The sequence below is a fragment of the Chaetodon auriga genome, chromosome 15 (genome assembly GCF_051107435.1).
Source record: "Chaetodon auriga isolate fChaAug3 chromosome 15, fChaAug3.hap1, whole genome shotgun sequence".
Classification (NCBI taxonomy): Eukaryota; Metazoa; Chordata; class Actinopteri; order Chaetodontiformes; family Chaetodontidae; genus Chaetodon; species Chaetodon auriga.
The window spans coordinates 14,003,066-14,023,108 of record NC_135088.1 but is presented as its reverse complement, the minus strand read 5'-3'; the positions used below and the strand labels follow the sequence as shown (position 1 = coordinate 14,023,108).

At 42.3% G+C, this 20,043-nt stretch overlaps 3 protein-coding genes across 6 annotated transcripts; all 3 read left to right on the top strand.

Moving 5' to 3' along the window:
• Window positions 1-555: 555 nt before the first annotated feature.
• On the top strand, window positions 556-4,450 carry prdx4 (peroxiredoxin 4). The gene is made up of 7 exons (XM_076751208.1): window positions 556-863; window positions 1,865-1,982; window positions 2,080-2,196; window positions 2,403-2,525; window positions 2,840-2,970; window positions 3,742-3,776; window positions 4,325-4,450. The coding sequence occupies exons 1-7, from the start codon at window positions 653-655 to the stop codon at window positions 4,373-4,375; spliced, it is 786 nt and encodes a 261-aa protein (XP_076607323.1). The 5' UTR covers window positions 556-652; the 3' UTR covers window positions 4,376-4,450.
• Window positions 4,451-5,395: 945 nt separating this feature from the next.
• LOC143332905 (diamine acetyltransferase 1-like) lies at window positions 5,396-6,438 on the top strand. Its single transcript, XM_076750751.1, has 6 exons — window positions 5,396-5,461; window positions 5,552-5,603; window positions 5,691-5,771; window positions 5,880-5,981; window positions 6,125-6,165; window positions 6,271-6,438. The coding sequence occupies exons 1-6, from the start codon at window positions 5,396-5,398 to the stop codon at window positions 6,436-6,438; spliced, it is 510 nt and encodes a 169-aa protein (XP_076606866.1).
• Window positions 6,439-7,757: 1,319 nt separating this feature from the next.
• On the top strand, window positions 7,758-19,507 carry LOC143332593 (zinc finger Y-chromosomal protein). Of its 4 annotated transcripts, XM_076750210.1 has the most exons (9): window positions 7,758-8,133; window positions 10,692-10,788; window positions 11,125-11,190; window positions 11,311-11,439; window positions 12,863-13,012; window positions 13,322-13,450; window positions 13,540-13,674; window positions 13,821-13,964; window positions 15,433-19,507. In XM_076750210.1, the coding sequence occupies exons 2-9, from the start codon at window positions 10,722-10,724 to the stop codon at window positions 16,731-16,733; spliced, it is 2,121 nt and encodes a 706-aa protein (XP_076606325.1). In that variant the 5' UTR covers window positions 7,758-8,133; window positions 10,692-10,721; the 3' UTR covers window positions 16,734-19,507. The 4 variants fall into 4 exon arrangements, with proteins under 4 accessions (XP_076606325.1, XP_076606327.1, XP_076606324.1 ...); XM_076750212.1 differs by lacking the exon at window positions 11,125-11,190; XM_076750209.1 differs by having other exon boundaries at window positions 7,759-8,133; window positions 11,125-11,439.
• Window positions 19,508-20,043: the final 536 nt, after the last annotated feature.

Here is a 20,043-nt window from a genome sequence, read left to right as displayed (position 1 = left end):
ATACACCTTCATTGTAGTCAAAAATTATTGAATACGTGAATCTGCGAGGATGAGAGCACAATCAGCAACATAAAGAACCAAAGAAAAAGAAAACATTTCAGCTGTTCAGAGGAAGTGGCAAACAATGTCGGAGTGGTTGATTTTTCATTATTTATGAAACTGTTTAAGTGAGTTTAGCACTTAAAAAACAAACAACATTTCAGACTATGCTAGGTTTGAAATTACCAAGAAAATGCAGAAAAAGTATTTGTGATTGTAACTGCAACATAATATCAAAAATAGGGCGGCAGTCTGAGAGAAACCAGCTGTCTGCTCATGTAGAGACAGTGTGCAGGATATATGTAGCAGGGGGACATGGAGCGCAGGTATCAGAGGAAAACATATATGAACACGGGGCTGGTATTTATTTATGTATGTATTCATTTTTATGCATTCATTGAGTTGGATTAAAGGAGAAAGAATGTGGCGAATGAAGCGGGCAAAATGAGCTAATTAAATCCAGAAGATGGCAGTAATGCAACAATAAGGAGGCCCGCTGCTGCAAAGCCCGAGTGAAGAAGAAGAGGAGAAGGAAGAAGGTCTCTTCAAATCCTGCCAACGGAGTCAAACACATCGCCTTGAGGTGGCTACGAGCTCTCCAAGCGACGGCACCATGGAGTTTCTCTTCCTCACTAATGTAAAGACAGAGCTCTTCTGCGCGCTCTGTGCCGCTCTCCTCTTCCTCACCACGGTCACTTCTGCAGAGGAAGGCGCTCACGTGAAAAACTCCCAGTGTCACAACTACGCGGGAGGACACGTCTATCCTGGAGAGGCTTTCCGAGTGCCTGTGTCTGACCATTCCCTGCACCTCAGCAAAGCCAAGAGTGAGTTTCTCGCCTGATTTCAGCCGTAGGCGCAGTTGCTTTTTGCGTAATGGAAGCGCGCACAGGTTTGCTTGCATGACAAACAGCTGCTGCTTCAGCCTCTGCGTGGTGCTCCTGCTGTCAGGACAATAGAAACAAACTGGCAGCGTCTGCCCGCAGCCTGCCGTCTTGTTTGATTGCCTTATGCTTTCGTTCTCGGTGAACAGCGGAAAAGGTTTTTAAACTTTTAATCAGATTCAGGTTTTTGTAGGACACGTCATTCGATGAAATCCATTGGAGTGAGTTCCTCCCCTCCGCCCCTTCGACAGATGACGGCGTATGGCCCAGCGCCAAGACTGCTCATGATAACTCTGGAGGGACAGTCAGAATAACAGAAACACTTGGAAACTATCAGAGTCATCCATTAAACTCATGTGATCATGCATGAGGCCCTATAACATGCAGTCTTGTAAATAAATATAAAGTTAGTCATATAATTATGTGGCCTCTGTGCCTCTTCACTGAAGCAGTTTTTCTCTGTTTGTCATGTGTCGCAATAAAGATGTAAATATTGATTTTTCACAACCACAACCACACACTGCTGGGATTTTTCTTTTTTGAATATAAACAGACAGATAAGAGCAATACTGTGTAGTAAATAGAATACCACTAAGTAATTAAACAGTGGATATGATACACAGGAGTACAGAACAAAATGTGAATACAGCTATTATAAAGAATACAAATATTAGACTTGGAGCTAAAGTGAAAAAATCAAATTGAAAGTGCCTCTAAGGAAGATACTGTACACTTCAGTTTAGATACACTTAACGTTATGGCTTCAAAGCATGTATTGGAGTACAACGAGCACCTCTAAAAGTGTGAAAATAGTCACGATGTGCCATCTAAAAGCTTTACTGTCATCTTTTTATCTGTGCACATTTTTCCTGAAATACACATGTGACATTTGGTCAGCAACAAAATTTCTGCTTTTATCAATCCATGTATTCCTCCTGCTTCAGTTTCAAAGCCTGCACCACACTGGGAGGGAACAGCCGTCATTAATGGTGAATTCAAGGAGCTGAAGCTGTCAGACTACAAAGGCAAATACATTGTCTTTTTCTTCTATCCCCTGGACTTGTGAGTGACATTACATCATCACTTGGTTTGTGTTGCTGGGATCGCGGTGCACGCAGAGTATATTCTTATGTAAATGTGTTTGTTCTGTCTTTTGCAGCACATTTGTCTGCCCCACTGAGATCATTGCTTTCAGCGATAGGGTGCATGAGTTCCTTGCCATCAATACAGAGGTGGTCGCCTGCTCTGTGGACTCCCAGTTCACCCACCTGGCCTGGTAGGTTTGTTGTACCCATTATTCTCACAGATGACCACTAATAGAGGTTATAGTCCACTGAAGTGTAGTAAAGATACTTTAGAATTTTCTGAAATTCATTTTAGGGGTTTAAGTAGTGTTGCATTTTTCCTGAAGGGGAGTGGGTGCTTTTTTAATGTTTCAGGATGCAAATCATAAACCGTACAGTCATTTCTTGTCATTTTCAGGATCAATACAGCCAGGAAGCAGGGTGGACTTGGACCAATGAAAATCCCTCTGTTGTCAGACCTCACTCACCAGATTTCCAAAGACTATGGAGTCTACCTGGAGGACCAGGGACACACACTGAGGTGCAGTTTCACAATTACATTTATGGCCATTGTCAAAGGTTTATAGGCGATCAACTTAAAGAGAGGGGCTTCTTATATGACACTGTTGCACCACTCTGAGGTGCTTTGGGAGCAAATAAAAGGCAATAAGTTATACGAGCAGGTATGAAAGAAACTGTGGTTTGGGTGTCATCAATGTGCCAACCTGTAGCACTTTAAAATTACAGTGTACAAATCACATTGGATGCTTCTGTAATGTGGACGAATGTGCTTCACCACCACGTAGGAGTAAACATTAAACAACTATCAGTGAGTCATGCTTGAATCTCTCTCAGGGGACTCTTCATCATCGATGACAAGGGCATCCTGAGGCAGATCACCATGAACGATCTTCCGGTGGGAAGATCTGTGGATGAGACTCTGCGGCTGGTGCAGGCCTTCCAGTACACTGACAAACACGGAGAAGGTACGGGAAGCTCATTTAAAGCAAATGACAACTGGAAAGTTAATTTATTTTCATAGACTTTAAAAGAAGTGGACGTAGTCACAGTGACGTCACCCAGTGGTTTGTGGACTGCCGTTTTGAAACCTCCAGTTTGGCAATTTGGCCATTGCCAAGCTTGTTTTTTTTTCGGAACCAGAAGTGACTGTGCTTGGCCAAGAGGGTGGAGCTGAGGTTTATGTTTATGCTAATTTTGGCTACCAAATCACAGGCTTAAGACAAATGTATTTAAATGTACACAATGCCACGGGCACACATTACTACACCTCTATCCTGACTGACAGGTCGACTGTCAGCTTGCCGGGTGTGACTTGTAAATCATAAGGTATCCATGTCCCAAAACATACCCTGCTTTATAGCCTATTGTACACAAGTGGGACTGTAATTTTAAAATGAATATCATGCAGTATTGAAGAAGACTTGAAACTAGCGATTGAGACCTAAATATAGATATAAACTCATCAGGAAACTGTTCACTGAGGTAATAAATCAAGTGAGGAGTATGATAATAATCTCTTAGACTTCTGTACAATCATACTTCCTTATGCAACCAATGCAGTCTCCCCCTGCTGGCCATCAGGGGGCAACATTGGCTTCACATTTCAGACCTGTGGCCTACGTCCGCTTCTTTTATACAGTCTTTTTTTTTCATAGCAATAATGGAGTAATGCAGCAATACCTGGAAACTAACAGTTGTTTTAGTCGTGCTGACTGGAGCTATGTCATTTTTTACAGTGTGTCCCGCAGGATGGAAGCCAGGCAGTGACACAGTGAGTATCATCGGGGCTGTAACTTATTTGGATACTTTGTGACTAACTAGTGTTGTTCAATAATAGGTGGAAGATCTCAGATAGAGTGCTCATGTACTTGCAAATCAGTCTGTCTGCCTCCAGCCTGCACAATAACAAATATTGTGTCTGTTTCAATGGCATCTGTTTTTTTAAAAAATAAAAGCATTAACATTTCACAAACAAGTTACATTTCACAAAATAGGTGGTTTCAGAATAAGCTGCTCCTGATGTTTGTGCAAAATGTACTTATTCAGCTTGGTCCAAACTGGTAATGTGGGACTTAGGATCACACCTCAATGTATTTTGGGAAAGAAAATGCAGCTCTTTAAACATAAGCCACATTTTTAATTGTGAAATGGAAACTAATAAATAATTGGGGTACTAGCAGACTAGTTCATTGTCAGGGATCTACATTAGTCACAGCCTGGTTTATAGCATATTCTAGTATATTTCTATTGTCTGTATTTAATTCTTATTATCATAAGAAATATTTAGCGTGCACTAATTTAATGAATTCTTCCCCACAGATCATTCCAGACCCTTCAGGCAAGCTGAAGTATTTTGATAAGCTGAACTGATCTTCGTTTCTGTCGTCCCAGTCTGTGAAATCCACCAGTTACAGAAAGTACAAATAAAATTGTGTTTTCCTAAAATGTCGTCTGTCTGGTCTTATGCATTCATCAGACCCAGGGTCAGAATGAAATGGCAGCTTTGTTAGGTGCAGAAGGTTTAAAAGCCTGCATCACAGACAGAAAGAACAGTTGTCATTGATGTGAAAGTCAAGAGAGGAAGTTTATAAGTACCATCAGACATATTATGGTGTTATGGTGTTTTACACATCTTGCCTTGGAAACTAGCACCAGGCTCTGCACAGTCAGTAAAGACCACATTCCTGAGGCATTCACTCAGAATATGAATTATGTTTGCATTGGGATTATGAGAGAGAGAAAAACCCGCCAAATTCAAATTTCAAGTTTTTCATTGTCATATGCACAACAATTACGCAATAAAAAGGTGAGTAAACTGCGTGTTCTAAACTTTAACATCGTCTCAGAAGAAACTGAGTCGTGGCATTGCTGCTTTTTCCTAAACAACAAAGACACAGGGAAATGGAAGATTTTCCGATCTCTGCAATGCAAATGACAGGAGTGACCCACTGAAGAACAGTTGGATTATTGCTAAATTTAGTTTTCGTTTTCACACATGGGTTAATCTTCACTCAGCTGTGCAGACATTGTGTGCACTCGGTCATGTCTTTTTCCAGGTCTGGTTAATAATTACTGTTACAGCTTTCAAATTAAGTAATAATCCCCACTTAGATAAGGAGTCCACCGAAGAAGAAAACAATAGGATGTAAAGGGCTGTTTGACCAAATATGGATTATTGAACAGGTTTACCTCCTCCAGGGATACATAAAAGGGAAGTGGCTGAAGCTGCTGTACCACTCTGTGCGACACATCAACTACAATTCACTATTTGATGGTTTTCTGAATTCATTGCCGGGGATGAACTCCTGAGGCGCGAATGAAGAAACAAATTTTGCTTTTATTCACATTCAGGGGAGTATTGAGCAAAGGAAAAAAGAGTAAAAAGAGAAAATGGCCAGTTATATATTACGGAAAGCTGAACCCAATGACGTGTCTGACATCCTGCGGCTAATAAAGGTAAGCAAAATGTTCAGTGCCTGATATTTTAACAACCAATGAGACAGTTGGGTCATTTGATATCAGATCTATTATCTTTCTGTCTTTTAGGAACTTGCTAAATTTGAGGAGATGGAGGAGAAGGTCTTGCTAAGCGAGAAAGGTGCTTTAGTTTATGTTGAACTACAAGCAAACGTTTTACATTTACTTTTCTTCATGCATTCTCATTAAAGCAATGTGTCACTTGTAGATCTGCTTGAAGATGGCTTTGGGGATCATCCATTCTACCACTGCCTGGTTGCTGAAGTCCCGAAAGGTCAGAGTTCAGAAGGTAAAAACATATTTCTAACCAAAACTCATCACAAATGTAATAGTCATGTTAAGAAATTAAAGGTTTAGCCTTTAAACTCAACCGTGACCCTCTGGTGTTTTCCTCTAGACTACACTGTGATTGCTTTTGCCATGTACTACTTCACATATGACCCTTGGATCGGAAAGCTTCTCTACCTGGAAGACTTCTATGTCATGCAGGAGTTTCGTGGTAAGGTTGCTAAAAGGTGTTATGTATAATGCATGATGGTAAAGGTTAATCAGTTACAGAGGAAAAGTTTTAAGGACATTTTTACAGGCACAGTCCTATGTGCTAACTGTTTTAATTACACTCTATATTTAATCTTTCACCAGGTCTTGGCATAGGTTCACAAATCCTGAAGGTCCTGAGTGAGGTACAGTTGCCAGTGTACATTTGGACCTTGACTGGACTCTCAGTCTAATCTAATCTCATTATATGTTCTTGAGTTTTATATTTTATTGCTCTTTTCTTCCCCTAGACGGCGGTGAAGTCTCGCTGTAGCGGCATGCACTTCATAGTAGCAGAAAACAACACCAAGTCGATTGAGTTCTACAAGCGAAGAGGAGCAGCCGATCTCTCCTCTGAGGAGGGCTGGCGCCTGTTTGAGATCGAAAAGGAGGACCTGCTGAAAATGAGTGCCAAATAGAGCTTACTGTAACATGTGCTGGTGATGGCAATAATCCTGTTTTGTTTTGTTTTTTGGTCAGTGATTAGGCACAGACTTAATAAATGCATTTAAAGATCAACTGTTATCTTTGATAATGAGCCAATTCTAGTTAATCTGACATTTAGAAAGACACTGTGGATTGAACACTGAAGTTTGGGAACAACAATGCTGAGTACTGAATAGTTTTTGCTATATCTTAACACAAATTTATGTTTTGTTTTGTTTTGTTTTGTTTTGTTTTTTCCAAACTTTCAACTCATAAACCTCTATCGGGAACTGAACCCCAGGTTGGAAACAATCATTTGCAGATGGAGCATCTTTGTTTTGCATTTATATTTGTTTTTACTGCCATTACAATAAATCTATACATTTTGAAGTAACATCTGAATTTAATTATTCACATGCAGCCAGGAATTAATCTTTGCTTGTAGTATTACAATTACCAAGTTATACGACCATGTTAATCTTCATGTGCCAGTATCTTAGAATCAGTGGTGGAAGTCTGAAGACTCTTTAATGAAGCAAAAAGTAGCAAGACAACATATTAAAACTACCCATGTGCAGCAGAATCATCCCCATCAGTGTTATATTATTATTACTGATGCATTAACAGTAGTAGGATTTTTAACTGGAACTCATTTCACCTGTTGTACATTGTACCTGTACAATACCATGTATTGTGTGTGAGGCTGATAATAACTTTGTATGTAATATATCAATTTGTAAATTAACTGTCAGATAAACGTATTTAAGTAAAAATCAGTGGTTTCCTCTGAAATGTAGAACAAATGTTAGCAGATTACAGCTTTACTTAAGTAGCTGCAGTATTTGAGTAAATCTACCACTGCTTAAAATCGTACTTCAAATACATCTGATGGGTAAATGTATATGGGTAAACATATTCTCTTGCTTTCCACATCTGCCTGCAGAAAAAAAAGAAGGTTTTACTGCTAACATTACAACTTTTATATGCCTATTTGTTTTCTTTTCCAGTAATTAACTTGTCATTTATTGGCTTTAAAATATATATCAAAATCTAATTCTCGCCTCTGATCAGCTGGAAAAATGGATGGACCCAAACAATCGAGTCACATCATGGGGCTGACACTCTGTGTTCGGGTGTCTGAAACTAGGCAGCGGTTTGTTTAAATGTCGGATGCTCTGTCTGGAGGTCATAGTTTAATCACCTTTTATTGTCCACCTCACCGCCACACACCAGTCTGCTGTATGCGGAACTGAAGCAGTCCTCAGCCCATTACTAGCTACACCAACCTGAGGGCATAAACTAATTAAAATTAACACTACAGTGCACGTTTTGACATGACCCGTTTGCACGGCGGTCCTCAGACTCTGGCCTGTTTGGTGCCTGCCGGTGTGATTTCCACCACAACCCTTCCGCATTTTCCTGCTGCTCTCGGGCTGTGACGTGTCGTGCTGACGGCGGCCTCGGAGCTGGAGGAGCGGGGGGCTGTAGCATGACAAGATCTGGCTCCAGACGTCCTGCTTTGCTTTCAGCGGAGCTCCAGAAACAACCCCTAACCCCTCCTCCTCTGCTCCTCTCCGGCCCGCCCAAATAACACAAAATTCCCGACTGAATCCTGCCCGAGTCTGGGGGAACCAGGCGGCCTGGGAAGCCGAGGAGCGGACGGAGGCCATCCCTGCAGCATAAATCTGGTACGCGGGTCATTTTTGCTCATGGGGCGCCCGTTTGTAGAGCTACGTTTGCTTTGGTGCGTGTCCGCGTGTCTTTGTTTTTGCATGCATGTGATATTTTAATTTATTTCTTTATTCTCACTGAGAGGCCGCAAAGGGTGGGCCTTTTCTTCTCGGGCCCAGGCCTCTATAGAGGCCGTAATTGGCAATTGTGGCCTATCCGGTTAGCTAGCCAGCCTGCTGAAAGGAGCGGGGTTTTGCAGTCGCCGGCTGTCGTTGGCTAATATCGTTTGTTATCGATTAGAACAGTCAATGTATGTTATATACTTCGACAGAGGCGCAAGTAACATTTTCTCATTGCCGGGGGTATTTTCAATTAATGTTAAAATTAGCATTTGTCCAGACACCAAGCTAACAAAATGGCGGACGCTAGTATGATGGAAATCGGTTTTAGAAAATGAGTGTGTGTTTAGCCTCCTCCAGCTAGCTGGCTGCTACAGAGCCGCGCCAGTGTGGACCTCACGTAACCACCCTCCTTTATTATGTGCCTTTATCATACTGCATGTGTGTCGCTGCAACCAGGTCTTGCAATATATGTGTTTTGGCCGTGACAGTCGGACTTGTGTGTAATCAGTGCTAACGATACTCCAGTGGTCAGCTGAAGATATTACCGCGAACCGTCTCCGGTCTCTGTCTTTGGCTCGCATGAGCGAGGAGCTGAGTTAGTCTGATCAGCCGAGTAGGTTTTAATGTGTCGGCGGCATCTTTCAGCACACTGATGCGCTGTGTTGGTCACCACATCTCCACACACCGTTGTCATGATTTTCCACCTGGAGGTGGGGGATGGGACATTGAGTGGAGATAAAACGGCACCCCGGCTGCATCGTCCACGCCACTGTTTACATCTCCGCATCCCCCCGTGTCTGTGTGTGTGTGCGCGGTCGAGTGTGTGTGTGGGTGGGTGACAGGAAGGCGTTTTTGTCGCATATTGTCTCACCTTCATGTCAGCGGGGAAGGAAGTGCCAGTCGGGCAGAAATATTTGTTAAAAATCGGTATCTGAAGTTGTGATGCAGCCAAAGCAATTATATCACTGGTCACATCACTTGCTGTCATTTGTCGCAGACCCAAGCCGATGCTGCTAAAACCTGTCGTCTTAATAGGAATTAAATCGATTATTGATTGAGTGTCCCCCTAAAAAAAAAAAAGAAAACAAGAAAAGTGAGGCCGTGTCTTTTGTATCAGGTGACTTTATGCTGTTGTTGGCTTGTAAATAAGATATTAAAACATTTCAGCAGGATGCAGCACACGGGGATATAAAACAGAGCAGCTAGTATGGCTTCAAGAATAACTGACAGTTATAAAAAAAAAAATGATTTATTACATGAATATGGCTTTTTAAGGCAGTGTAATCTGTGAAAAGTTTCTGCTGATTCAATGAACAAGTGCTGTTAATTCTAAATTAATAAACCTTTGATGCCACTTTTTAGTCAGGCTGCGACTAGCGACTGTTTTCAATGTTGATTGATCTGTTGGTTATCAATCAACGAGTTGTTTTGGGTATAAAATATCAGGAAAGTGTGAAAAACTTTGATCAGTGTTTCCCAAAGCCCAAGACGACAGCCTCAAATGTCTTGTTTTGTCCATAACCCAAAGATATTCAGTTTACTGTCATAAAAGAGTGAAGAAATCAGCCAATCATCATATTGAAGAAGCTGGTATCAGACAATTTAGACCCCCACCCCACCCCCACCCACCCAAAAAAATACCAATTAGTGAAACCTAGCCCTACTTCTGGTTTAAAAAAAAAAAAAAAAAAAGAATAAAAAAGTCAAGTGTGCAAAACGTTATCAGCACAAATCAGCTCATACAGTATTTATTGCTGCAGTAGTCTTTTAGGGACAGATATGCATCAGCAGTTAGGGCGATGGTCAGGCTGCAGCAGTTGTGCAACACCAGGCCAGTCACTTCTCTATCATGTGAATCACATTATAATGTCAAATTAACAAAGCACACACGCCATGTTTGTATCCAGCAAGCGAAGGGTGACAAGGGCATTGTGGCTCTCCGTGGGTGCATCTGGGAAAGAAATTACTTCTGTTTTGTTTGGCACACAATCTTAGAATCACATTTTATGGTCTGCATCATCTGGTTTTCTGTTATATAATTCAAATGTTTCAAATCACATTAATGACATTAATGCAAGAATGATTATTGCTTGAGTGGATGTAGATTCAGTTGCTTGAGATTTACAGTTTTAGCACACACAGCACAAGGAATTTTTAAAGAGAGGTGTCAGTACATATTCTCTCTTACGTTGTTATTGCATCTTGTGAGAAAATAGGCTTGAGTGACGTGCAGTGAATTGATCCAGTCTGCTATGTATCATACTGAAAATGATTACTGTGCATGTATGAAATAATGTGTGAGGATGTCTAATTTAAGTTACTTTGGTGAGTTTAATAATGAACAACTAACCTTATCAGTGGTCGAGATTGTTGGGGTTTGTTTGGCTTTTTCCTTTCTATTTATTTATTTTTCTCCCATCATCATTCACCAGTTTTCTGTCATTTGCTTTCAGCTCTCCAGTAACAAATGCAGTGCGAGGACAATGGATGAGGATGTCACCAGGCTTGCAATACATTCTGAAGAGCCTAAAATAATATTACACGGATCGGGTAATTAGCCATGCTTATTAATGTGTGTTTTTAGTTACACAAAGTGTAAAGAATGGAGTGTGGGTGTGTGTGAGTTCTGATGGATATGGTAGTGTTGGGATATTTTAAGAAGCAGGACTCTGGTTAGCCAGATAACCTGAGATATTTGAATGATTTATGTAAAAGTGTTGTCTGGATCGAGATGAGATGGCCGTTCATTGAAAGTTCATATTATGGTTGCATGATCTCAGTAAGAAATCAGTTACGACATTGAATGCACCATTTAAAACATCCACACATATTAAACCGTTGCTCTTGACACCTATCTGGTTAACTGGGTAATCCTGCTTCTTCCAGATGAGGGTGGTGCCGGCGGGCAGGAGTTTGTTGTGGAGCTTCAAGAGACTGTGTTGGTGTCAGAAGGTGAGGGGGAAGGCATGGCAGTGCACAGGTTTGCCCCAGATGAGCTAGTCATCCAGGATGCTGTTGAGGATGTGGTTTCTGAGTATGTGCACTGCGATGAAGATGAAGATGTCGCTGTAGAAACCTGTGTGATGGCTCTGGAGGGCGAGGAGGAAGGTGTTGCCATGGGAGACATCCCTGAAGATGGGCTGGACCCAGAGCAGCAGGAGGATGACCAAGATGGCTGTGGAGATTATCTGATGATATCCTGTAAGTGTACACTTCTGCATTCAAATGTGCCATCGTTCACTCTGGAAAGCATATGGTCCCCGTTTACACTTACTCACTCTGTGTGTCTGGGGCAGATGGGAGAGCTATTTGATGTTTAAAAAAACTGTTTAGATATATCCAGTCAATCCACAGATTGAAATACAATTGCTCCAAACCACCTCCAGAGGTGGTGGCCACATATTGAAATGGTGTAAATGCATGTCGCTCCAGTGCTGAAGTTCTTCTTTTTTTTTTTCCTGTTTTTTTCCGTTTCTGTCAGTTACCAAGCAGCTTCAGGTGCTGTACCACCTCCCTCTGAACTGGAAGAGAGCCAACTCTAATTTGCATGTAGTCAGGAAAACAAAGAGGGCTTGGAGTCAGACTTGTGATCTGGCCAGCAAAGACGCATATATGTGGCTAAATGTAAATGACCAGACACTAAGTGTAGATGGGGCCTTTATATGCTTAAATCTGAATAAAACTAGACAGTGTTTACTTACATGACAGAATTTAGGCTGACTGAAAATACAGAACAGTGATTTTTGTTTTCATACAGGATTCACATCATGTGTTTATTCTGTATTTATCAGGGGCAGTCCTCATTAATCAATGTCATGTAAATGTGCCAAATTTAGCCAAAAGGATTGTTTTTGTCTGCATTTCCCGTTCCAGGTTAATGTTCAGTATCTATCTGTTCTTATGGTTTTTGTTAGTCTAAAGAAGACGAACTTCCTGACACCTGAGTTTTTGAACTGTAACAAATGTCAAAGTTCAACCTCGGTGGTACATAGCCACATAATTAGCACAAGCAGCCAATTTCCTTTAATTCTGCAAAAATTGCAGCAATCACACAGTGCTGACTGCACCACTGTTCATTTTGCCTGTCAAGCCACCCAAAGTGGTACTTGGCTCAGTCTGAAGAAAGGTATGAAGCAGAGTCATTAACATGTAGTGTGAGAATTTGATCTGAACTGTGTGTGGTAGTGGACGCACAACGTTTTGTAAATGTTTTGAGATTGTCTTTAGGTACAGAAGGGTTCCTAACAGCACATGAAAGGCTATGGAGTGTTTGAGATAAAAGACTGTAATGAAACTAAGTTTTCATTTGCTGTAGTGGTGATAAACCAGAATTATTCCGAAACCAATTTTTTTGAATATAATTAATGGTACTAAATCTCAAAACATTTATTGAGCACTTGGAGTAGCTTGTGCAATGGTGTTACCTGTTATCAATTTGATAGATTTTATAGGCATCCCGAAGTGCTAAAATTAAATCCAAGCTGCATCCTCACCAATACATAAATGGTGGTGAGTTATTAAGCATTCATGGTGTCAAAATTAACACTGTCACTAGCTCATGTCTGGCAGAGCCTACACATTTGCATGTCATTAATAAAATGTGATGCGTGTGTCTCCTCACCAGTGGACGAAGCTGGTAAAATGGTGTCTGAGGATGGAACAGAGGTAACTGTGGAAGGAGCTGTGGAGGACCAGGAAGTGGAGAAGGATGAGGATGGGCAGGAGGTGATAAAGGTGTACATCTTCAAGGCTGATTCTGGGGAGGATGACATGGGTGAGTCACAGTTAAGCCCCAGCTGCTGTTTGGCTGTAATTTGACCCTTCGTTACTCCTGAGTGCTAGTGATCACTGCAAAACGTCTATTAAAGCCTGAGAAGGTATAGAAAAGTCTTAAATGTCATGTTAAAAAACTTGAATATTTCCTCTTGCTGAAGACTGTTATGTTAGTTCTAAAATATTTTTATACTGGATTGTGGGCTGTCATGAGAAAGATGGTTGCGGGCTCAGATTCCCACCGATTGACAGATAGTTTATTGCGCATTTGCGAAAATGTGAAGATTAAATGGGCGTCTTCATTCTGCAGGAGAATCGGTTGACATCAGTGATGGAGACACGGAGAGCGTGGCGTTAACTGAGTCTTCAGGCCAGGCACTCAGAGAGAAGATGGTTTACATGTCTGTTGGGGATTCTCATCACAACCAAGGAAACCATGGTGAGTCATTTGGATCAGGGTGGGGATGACTGTCATGAAACTAAACGTCACTAGTTTTTTGGTTTTGTACATGTTGGGCTCATCTACAGGTGGGTCCAAGGTGACTGATGAGGTTTATATGGAGGTGGTGGTAGGAGGTGAAGAGCCAGTAACTCACGACCGCTCGTATGACAGCGTGTCTCTAAGCAAGGACTTCATGCCTGTGGCCTGGGCAGCTGCTTATGGTCAGCACCCCTGTCTATTAAATTGCTTTTAAAACAACACTGGAAGACTGTGTATCAACCACGTCTCTGAGTGTTTTGGCTTAAGCTTTTACACCGAGCCGTTTTTGTTAATTTTTGTGTTAAAGACCATCTCCTGGTCTTGACAGGTGCAGAGGACAGCGAGAGTTGTGAAAACCGAAACGGCGCAGCCAGCGCGCTGCTGCACATCGATGAATCCGAAGGGGTCGATGAAATCAATCGGCAGCGCAACAAGAGCAAGAGACGGTCAGAGCCTCGCCAGGTACAGACAGGTAAGAGCAACACAAAGTCTGTGGATACTGAAGTTGCTTCATAGGCCAGCTTTGAATCTGAAAGGTAAATGCGCCACTAAAAAAAAAAAGCCTGTAGATCATAACTGCTATAGTGGAGCTGTGCAGTGCTCAGTAATTGCAGAAAGGATGCTTTAAGGATGAAAGCTGAATCCGCGTTGCCTCATTATAATGGATTAGGTTAATTTTTTCCTCATCCATAAACACACAATACTTCACAAAGACAAAGCAAAAACAGCTTTTTTAGAGTGTTTTGTTATTTTATTAATAGGAAAAGACTGAAATATTCAATTTACATAAGTATTCAGAGCGTTTCTCATGACAGTCGTGGTGCATCCTTCCTCCATCACTGGTGTTTGAGATGCTTCAACAACTTGATTGGAGTCCACCTGTGCCAAACTAAATTCATCGGACATAATTAGGAAAGGCACACACCTGTCTATAGAAGGTCTCACAGTTGATGGTGTAAGTCTAAGTGAAAAGTAAGGTGAGGCCAAGAGAAGTGTCTGCAGACCTGCAACAGGATTGTGGTAAGACACCGATCTGTGGAAGGTTACAAGAAAATTTCTGCAGCATTGAAAGTACCAAAAGAGCTTAAATACCATCCCTACAGTCCAACACGGTTGTGGCAGCATCATGCTGTGGATGTGTTTTCAGTGATATAGACAGGAAACAAGTCCGAATAGAGGGAAAGACAGATACAGGTAAATGTAGAGCAATCCTGAGTGAAAAGCTCTTCCAGAGTTCTCAGGATCTCAGGCTGAGGTGAATGTTTACATTTCAACAAGACAACAACCCAAAGCGTACCAGCAGGAAACACAGGAGGGACTTCAGGAAATCTCTGTGAAAGTCCTGAATGGCCCAGCCAGAGCCTGGGCCTGAGCCCACTAGAGCATCTCTGGAGAGATCTGAACATGGCTGTGTGTCCACAATCCCTATCCAACTGAGCTGAGCTTGAACGATTCTGCCAAGAAGAATAGGAGAAACTTGAAAAAGGTGTGCCAGACTTGTGGTATGATCTCCAAGAAGACTTGAGACTGTCATTGCTGCCAAAGATGCTTTAAGTATTCAGTGAAGCGTCTGAATACTTATGTAAACGGGATATTTCAGTCGTTTATCTATGATCAGTTTACAAAACACTGCAGAAAGTCATCTTGGAATATTGTGTGTAGATTGATGAGGGGAAAATTGATAATGTGTGGCTGCTTATTTTCTTTATTGATACATATATTTTTATCAATATATATACACCTAGGACAAAATGTCAGTGATATTAATCGTTTTTATTGGCGTTATCGGTAAAAATATATCGTACCCATGGCTTTGTTAAATATGTAAATGGTTGTTTGAAGGATTTAAACACCAAAATGAAAGCTAAGGTGACAAAAAGTTAACTGAGATTATGGCCATGTTGTCATCTCCGTCTCGCTCTTGTCATTTTTCTCTCCAGCCATCATCATTGGTCCATACGGTCAGCCTCTCACAGTTTACCCCTGCATGCTTTGTGGTAAAAAGTTCAAGTCACGAGGTTTCCTCAAACGTCACACAAAGAATCATCACCAGGATGTACTGACGAGGAAGAAGTACCAATGTACAGACTGTGACTTCACCACCAACAAGAAAGCCAGCCTCCACAACCACATGGAGGTGCACGCTCTGAGCAGCAAGGCCCCCTTTGAGTGTGAAATGTGTGGCAAGGAGTTCCACCAGCAGGCGGCGCTGTTCTCTCACAGACTGCAGCACCACCACAGAGAGCCCAAGAGTCAGCCGCCTCCAACACCCACCAAGATGCATAAATGCAAGTTCTGTGACTATGAAACTGCTGAGCAAGGACTGCTCAATCGGCACTTGTTGGCTGTTCACAGCAAAAGCTTCCCCCACATCTGTGTGGAATGCGGAAAAGGTTTCCGACACCCGTCAGAGTTGAAGAAACACATGCGCACGCACACGGGCGAGAAGCCTTACTCCTGCCTGTACTGCGACTACAAGTCAGCCGATTCCTCTAACCTGAAGACACACATCAAGACTAAGCATAGCAAAGAGATGCCATACAAATGCGAGCGCTGTTTCCAGACCTTTGCAGAGGAGGAGGAGTTAATGCAGCACGGACTAACGCACGAAGAGAATAAGACCCACCATTGTGCCCACTGTGATCACAAAAGTTCCAACTCCAGTGACCTGAAACGCCATATCATATCTGTTCACACCAAGGACTACCCACACAAATGTGCCATCTGTGGTAAAGGCTTCCACCGGCCATCTGAACTGAAGAAGCATTCGGTATCCCACCGCACCAAGAAACTCCATCAGTGCCGGCACTGCAATTTTAAAATTGCAGACCCTTTTGTTCTCAGTCGTCATATCTTGTCTGTCCACACAAAGGACCAACAGGCCTCTCCTGAAAAGAGTGAGGCCAAGAGGACAGAGACACACACTCCTGTTGCGACACCTAAAAAGTCTGCGCCTAGCGGGTCCAGCAGCTCTGGCCCGCCCGGCAGAGTCAGTGCTGCCAGCTTAGCCAGCAGTGTGACTGTAGTTATTGGCAAAGGACAAAAAGAAAGGAGAATTTACCAGTGCCAGTACTGTGACTACAGCACCGGAGACGCTTCGGGTTTCAAGCGACACGTGATTTCCATTCACACGAAAGACTATCCGCACCGCTGCGAGATCTGTTCGAAAGGCTTCCGACGACCCTCAGAGAAGAACCAGCATATCATGCGCCACCACAAGGACGTGGTGCAGGCAGAGTGACTCTGACCGAGCCAAATACTGTGCCACGACAAAAGAACAATGTTGAAGCAACCATCGCACCCAGATCACTGCGCCCTCAGCACGACACCATTCACGTTGAAATGACGTGGTGTGCGCGTGCTGCACTTAGTCCGTTCTGTTGTTTTGCTCTTTTTCGATCCTCAGCCTACTGTTAGTTCAGAAATGTAAACACATGTACATAACGTAATGCTCTGTCAGAGATAGCAACAGAACCCCTCTGTAGACTTGCACTTTTAACTGCATGTCCCTCGCTGGTGACAGTGTGCATGGCAGATTGTGCAGATGTCTCTTTGTAGATATACATTTTTAATTTTGCAGGCAGCAATCAGTTGTCAATCACAATGGTCCTAATTATTTGTCTCAAAACTGAAGTGTAATTTGCAAAATGTTTGCGTCATTTTGTTAAAATGTACTAAACACAGCAGTATGGATTAGCAACCTGTTCCCAGTAGCACTTGCCATCCTGGTAAAGATCACAATGAACGCAGTAATGCAAGTTGTGTGCGTGTGAGTGCGTGCGTGCATGTGTGTGTGTGTGTGTGTGTGAGAGAGAGAGAGAGAGATAGGGGAAGAGTGAATGACAAACAAAAGCATCTGTTGTGCTTCCTGGTGCTCTGACCCACCACCCTGTAACATAGTGCTTTTTGTTGTGTTAACAGAAACAAGGCTGGCTGTGTACAGCACCCAGAGAAGAGAGACAATAGCCGTGTTTCCACCAAACACGTTTGGTATCGTACCCTTGAAACCCGTACCTAACCCGTGCCTACATGTACCTTAACCCTAGATGTGTTGTGCGTTCCACTGCAGACAGGACTGTATCATGTAGACCAGTGGGGCTTCGGGGTTAACCGCCTTCCCTTTTCCAGCCGTTGGGAAACAACAGACAAGACTTTTGTTGGTCTTGAGAAGCTGCAGCTTGTATGAACTGACACACTGTAACCTGTACTGCAACTTCCTGTTAACCTTTTCCTCTGCCCCGCTTGCATTCACCGCCACATTTTAGCCGCTCATTACACACACACACACACACACACACATTCATAACGCACTGAGCTACGCTTCTCTGATAACAAGAACTCAATGGAGGACATTGAATGTTTCATGTTCTTCTCTGTATGTGGTTGTTTACGACAACAAGGAGATGAGCTTTGAGAAAAGACAAGAGACTGCTGGAAAACAAAACGAGAGATGGAAGTCCTACATCAGAGTACAGATGGGAGATGACTGGCTGCTCCAATTCTCTCTTACCAGTCAGTGGTCTGCAGTTTTAACTCCTTTTAGTATCGGATCAGCTCGCTTGGAATGTCAAGAGGGGTAATGGAGTAATTCTATCGCTCACTTCCACATCTTTTGCCAATGGAAACGCAAAAATAATCGTTCTAGTGTGTAACAGAGTGAACTGGACTGCCTGGTGGAAATGCGGCTAATCATTCTTAGCTTTGTACACAGGGGTCTGCGATCATAGAGTTAACACAGAATACACAGTGAAATAGTGGATGTGTCATGGTAGTGAATAAGAGTTCACATATGCACCTATATCATCATGCGATCATTACCCCATCACTTGATTATCACACACACCTGTCCGATATTTCAGTTTCAAGTCAGTAAGTGTACTGTAAGTTGTTCAGAACCAGTCCCAAAACAGGAGAGATGAAGCCCTGACGGACAGTATTTTCAGTCCGTTGATGCTAGCTGGGTAGTGGAATCCCAACAATTTGAAAAAGCTCATTTTTGTGAAGAGGAAAATGTACGTGTTCAACATTACAACTGATGGCGAGCTGTTCGTACAGATGGTTTGTTTTTCATATGAATTGACCTGATATCTGTTAAATCATTGAAGATGCATAATTTACAAGTATCAGTGTGGTACCGATATTAGGCTGGGTTAAAGGTGCAATATGTAAGGATTTTGGTGTAAAAACATTACAAAATTATCAACCCAATGTCAAAAAATAACCTTAAATTTACCAAGTTAGATGTGAGAACATTCTGGCTTTACACGCTGCTGTTGCCAGAGCACTCTTTCACTCTCAAGCCTCTCCTGTCCACCCCTGCCTTGTCTTCGTTGTCCCCAGGGTCAGAGTTCTGGACGGAGTCGAAGCCTGTGCCAGTTCCATTGCCCACAGTGTAAACACCAAGAACGCCCCGTTGCTCCGAGCTCCCAGTCTGAGCAGACTTGATGGGGTCGTTAGCTGTGCGGCTAACTGAGCTAACTAGTTCACGACAGCCAATCATCGCTGCGGTAACATGAGCAGCAGTTTACAGTTACTGATTTGTGTGCCCTGTTTGTGTGGAGTGACCTTTGAGAAATGGCCAATCCTTACATGTTGCACCTTTTTAAAGAATGAAATCCCATCAGTGTATCTGGTGCTGCTGGTATGAATCTATGGACTGAACTCTTTGTTTTGTTTTGCCCCCCCCACACAGATGTACTTTTACCAGTAGAAAGGGAAGATGTATATCTTTTTAATGCAACTTCAGAAGACAGGTGCTGGTGGTGTACTTGTACTATGGCTTTTTACATTTTTGTTATCACCTGTGATTATTTCTGTTTTTATATTTATTTCATTTACAAGTTGTTGTATAGTTAAGTGTAACTAGACTTCTATGGGACGTAAATTATTGTTTTGTATACAATCTGTACAAAGCGTGTAGATGTAAACACTTGATAAAAAGAAAATCTGAACTGTGTTGTTATGGATGTACTTCAGCGTATTTGTTAAAAAAGGTAATAAAAGCGAAGTATTTTAGCCGTTTGTGTGTTATTTGCCCTCATTGTTGAAGTCTATTTCTGCTCCGTTTTGCTTGTTCTACTCACTCTGCAGAAATAATGCATGTGCAGTTTGTTTCCACATTCGTCTGCTCTGGAGGTAAGGTTTCTCTGCGCTCACCTTGAATCTGAGTTTAAAGGTGTCCTGCAGAATGTTTTTGTAAAACGTTTTTTACCTTCAGTGTTACTCATCGAAACACATTGTGTCCTGAGGCTGACAAACATGTCAATTCTTTCCTCAAAAACCACATTTCTTACCTGCATTAAGTTTGAAATCTGCATTGTTTACATGCATGTTCTCCAGCTTTCAGTCTTCTCTGCCTTGTTGATTAATTTTACTGCATTTCCTGGTGTGTTACCACCATCTGTAGATAAGTCGAGTGTGAATGCAATGGCTGAAGTATGTATTGTGTTACCCACACTGACGTGCATGTGTGTCATATAGCCATAGCACAACTAGAGGTCTCAAAACTTAACAGGGAACTTTGAAGAGGAGTATGAAGAAGCCAATCATGT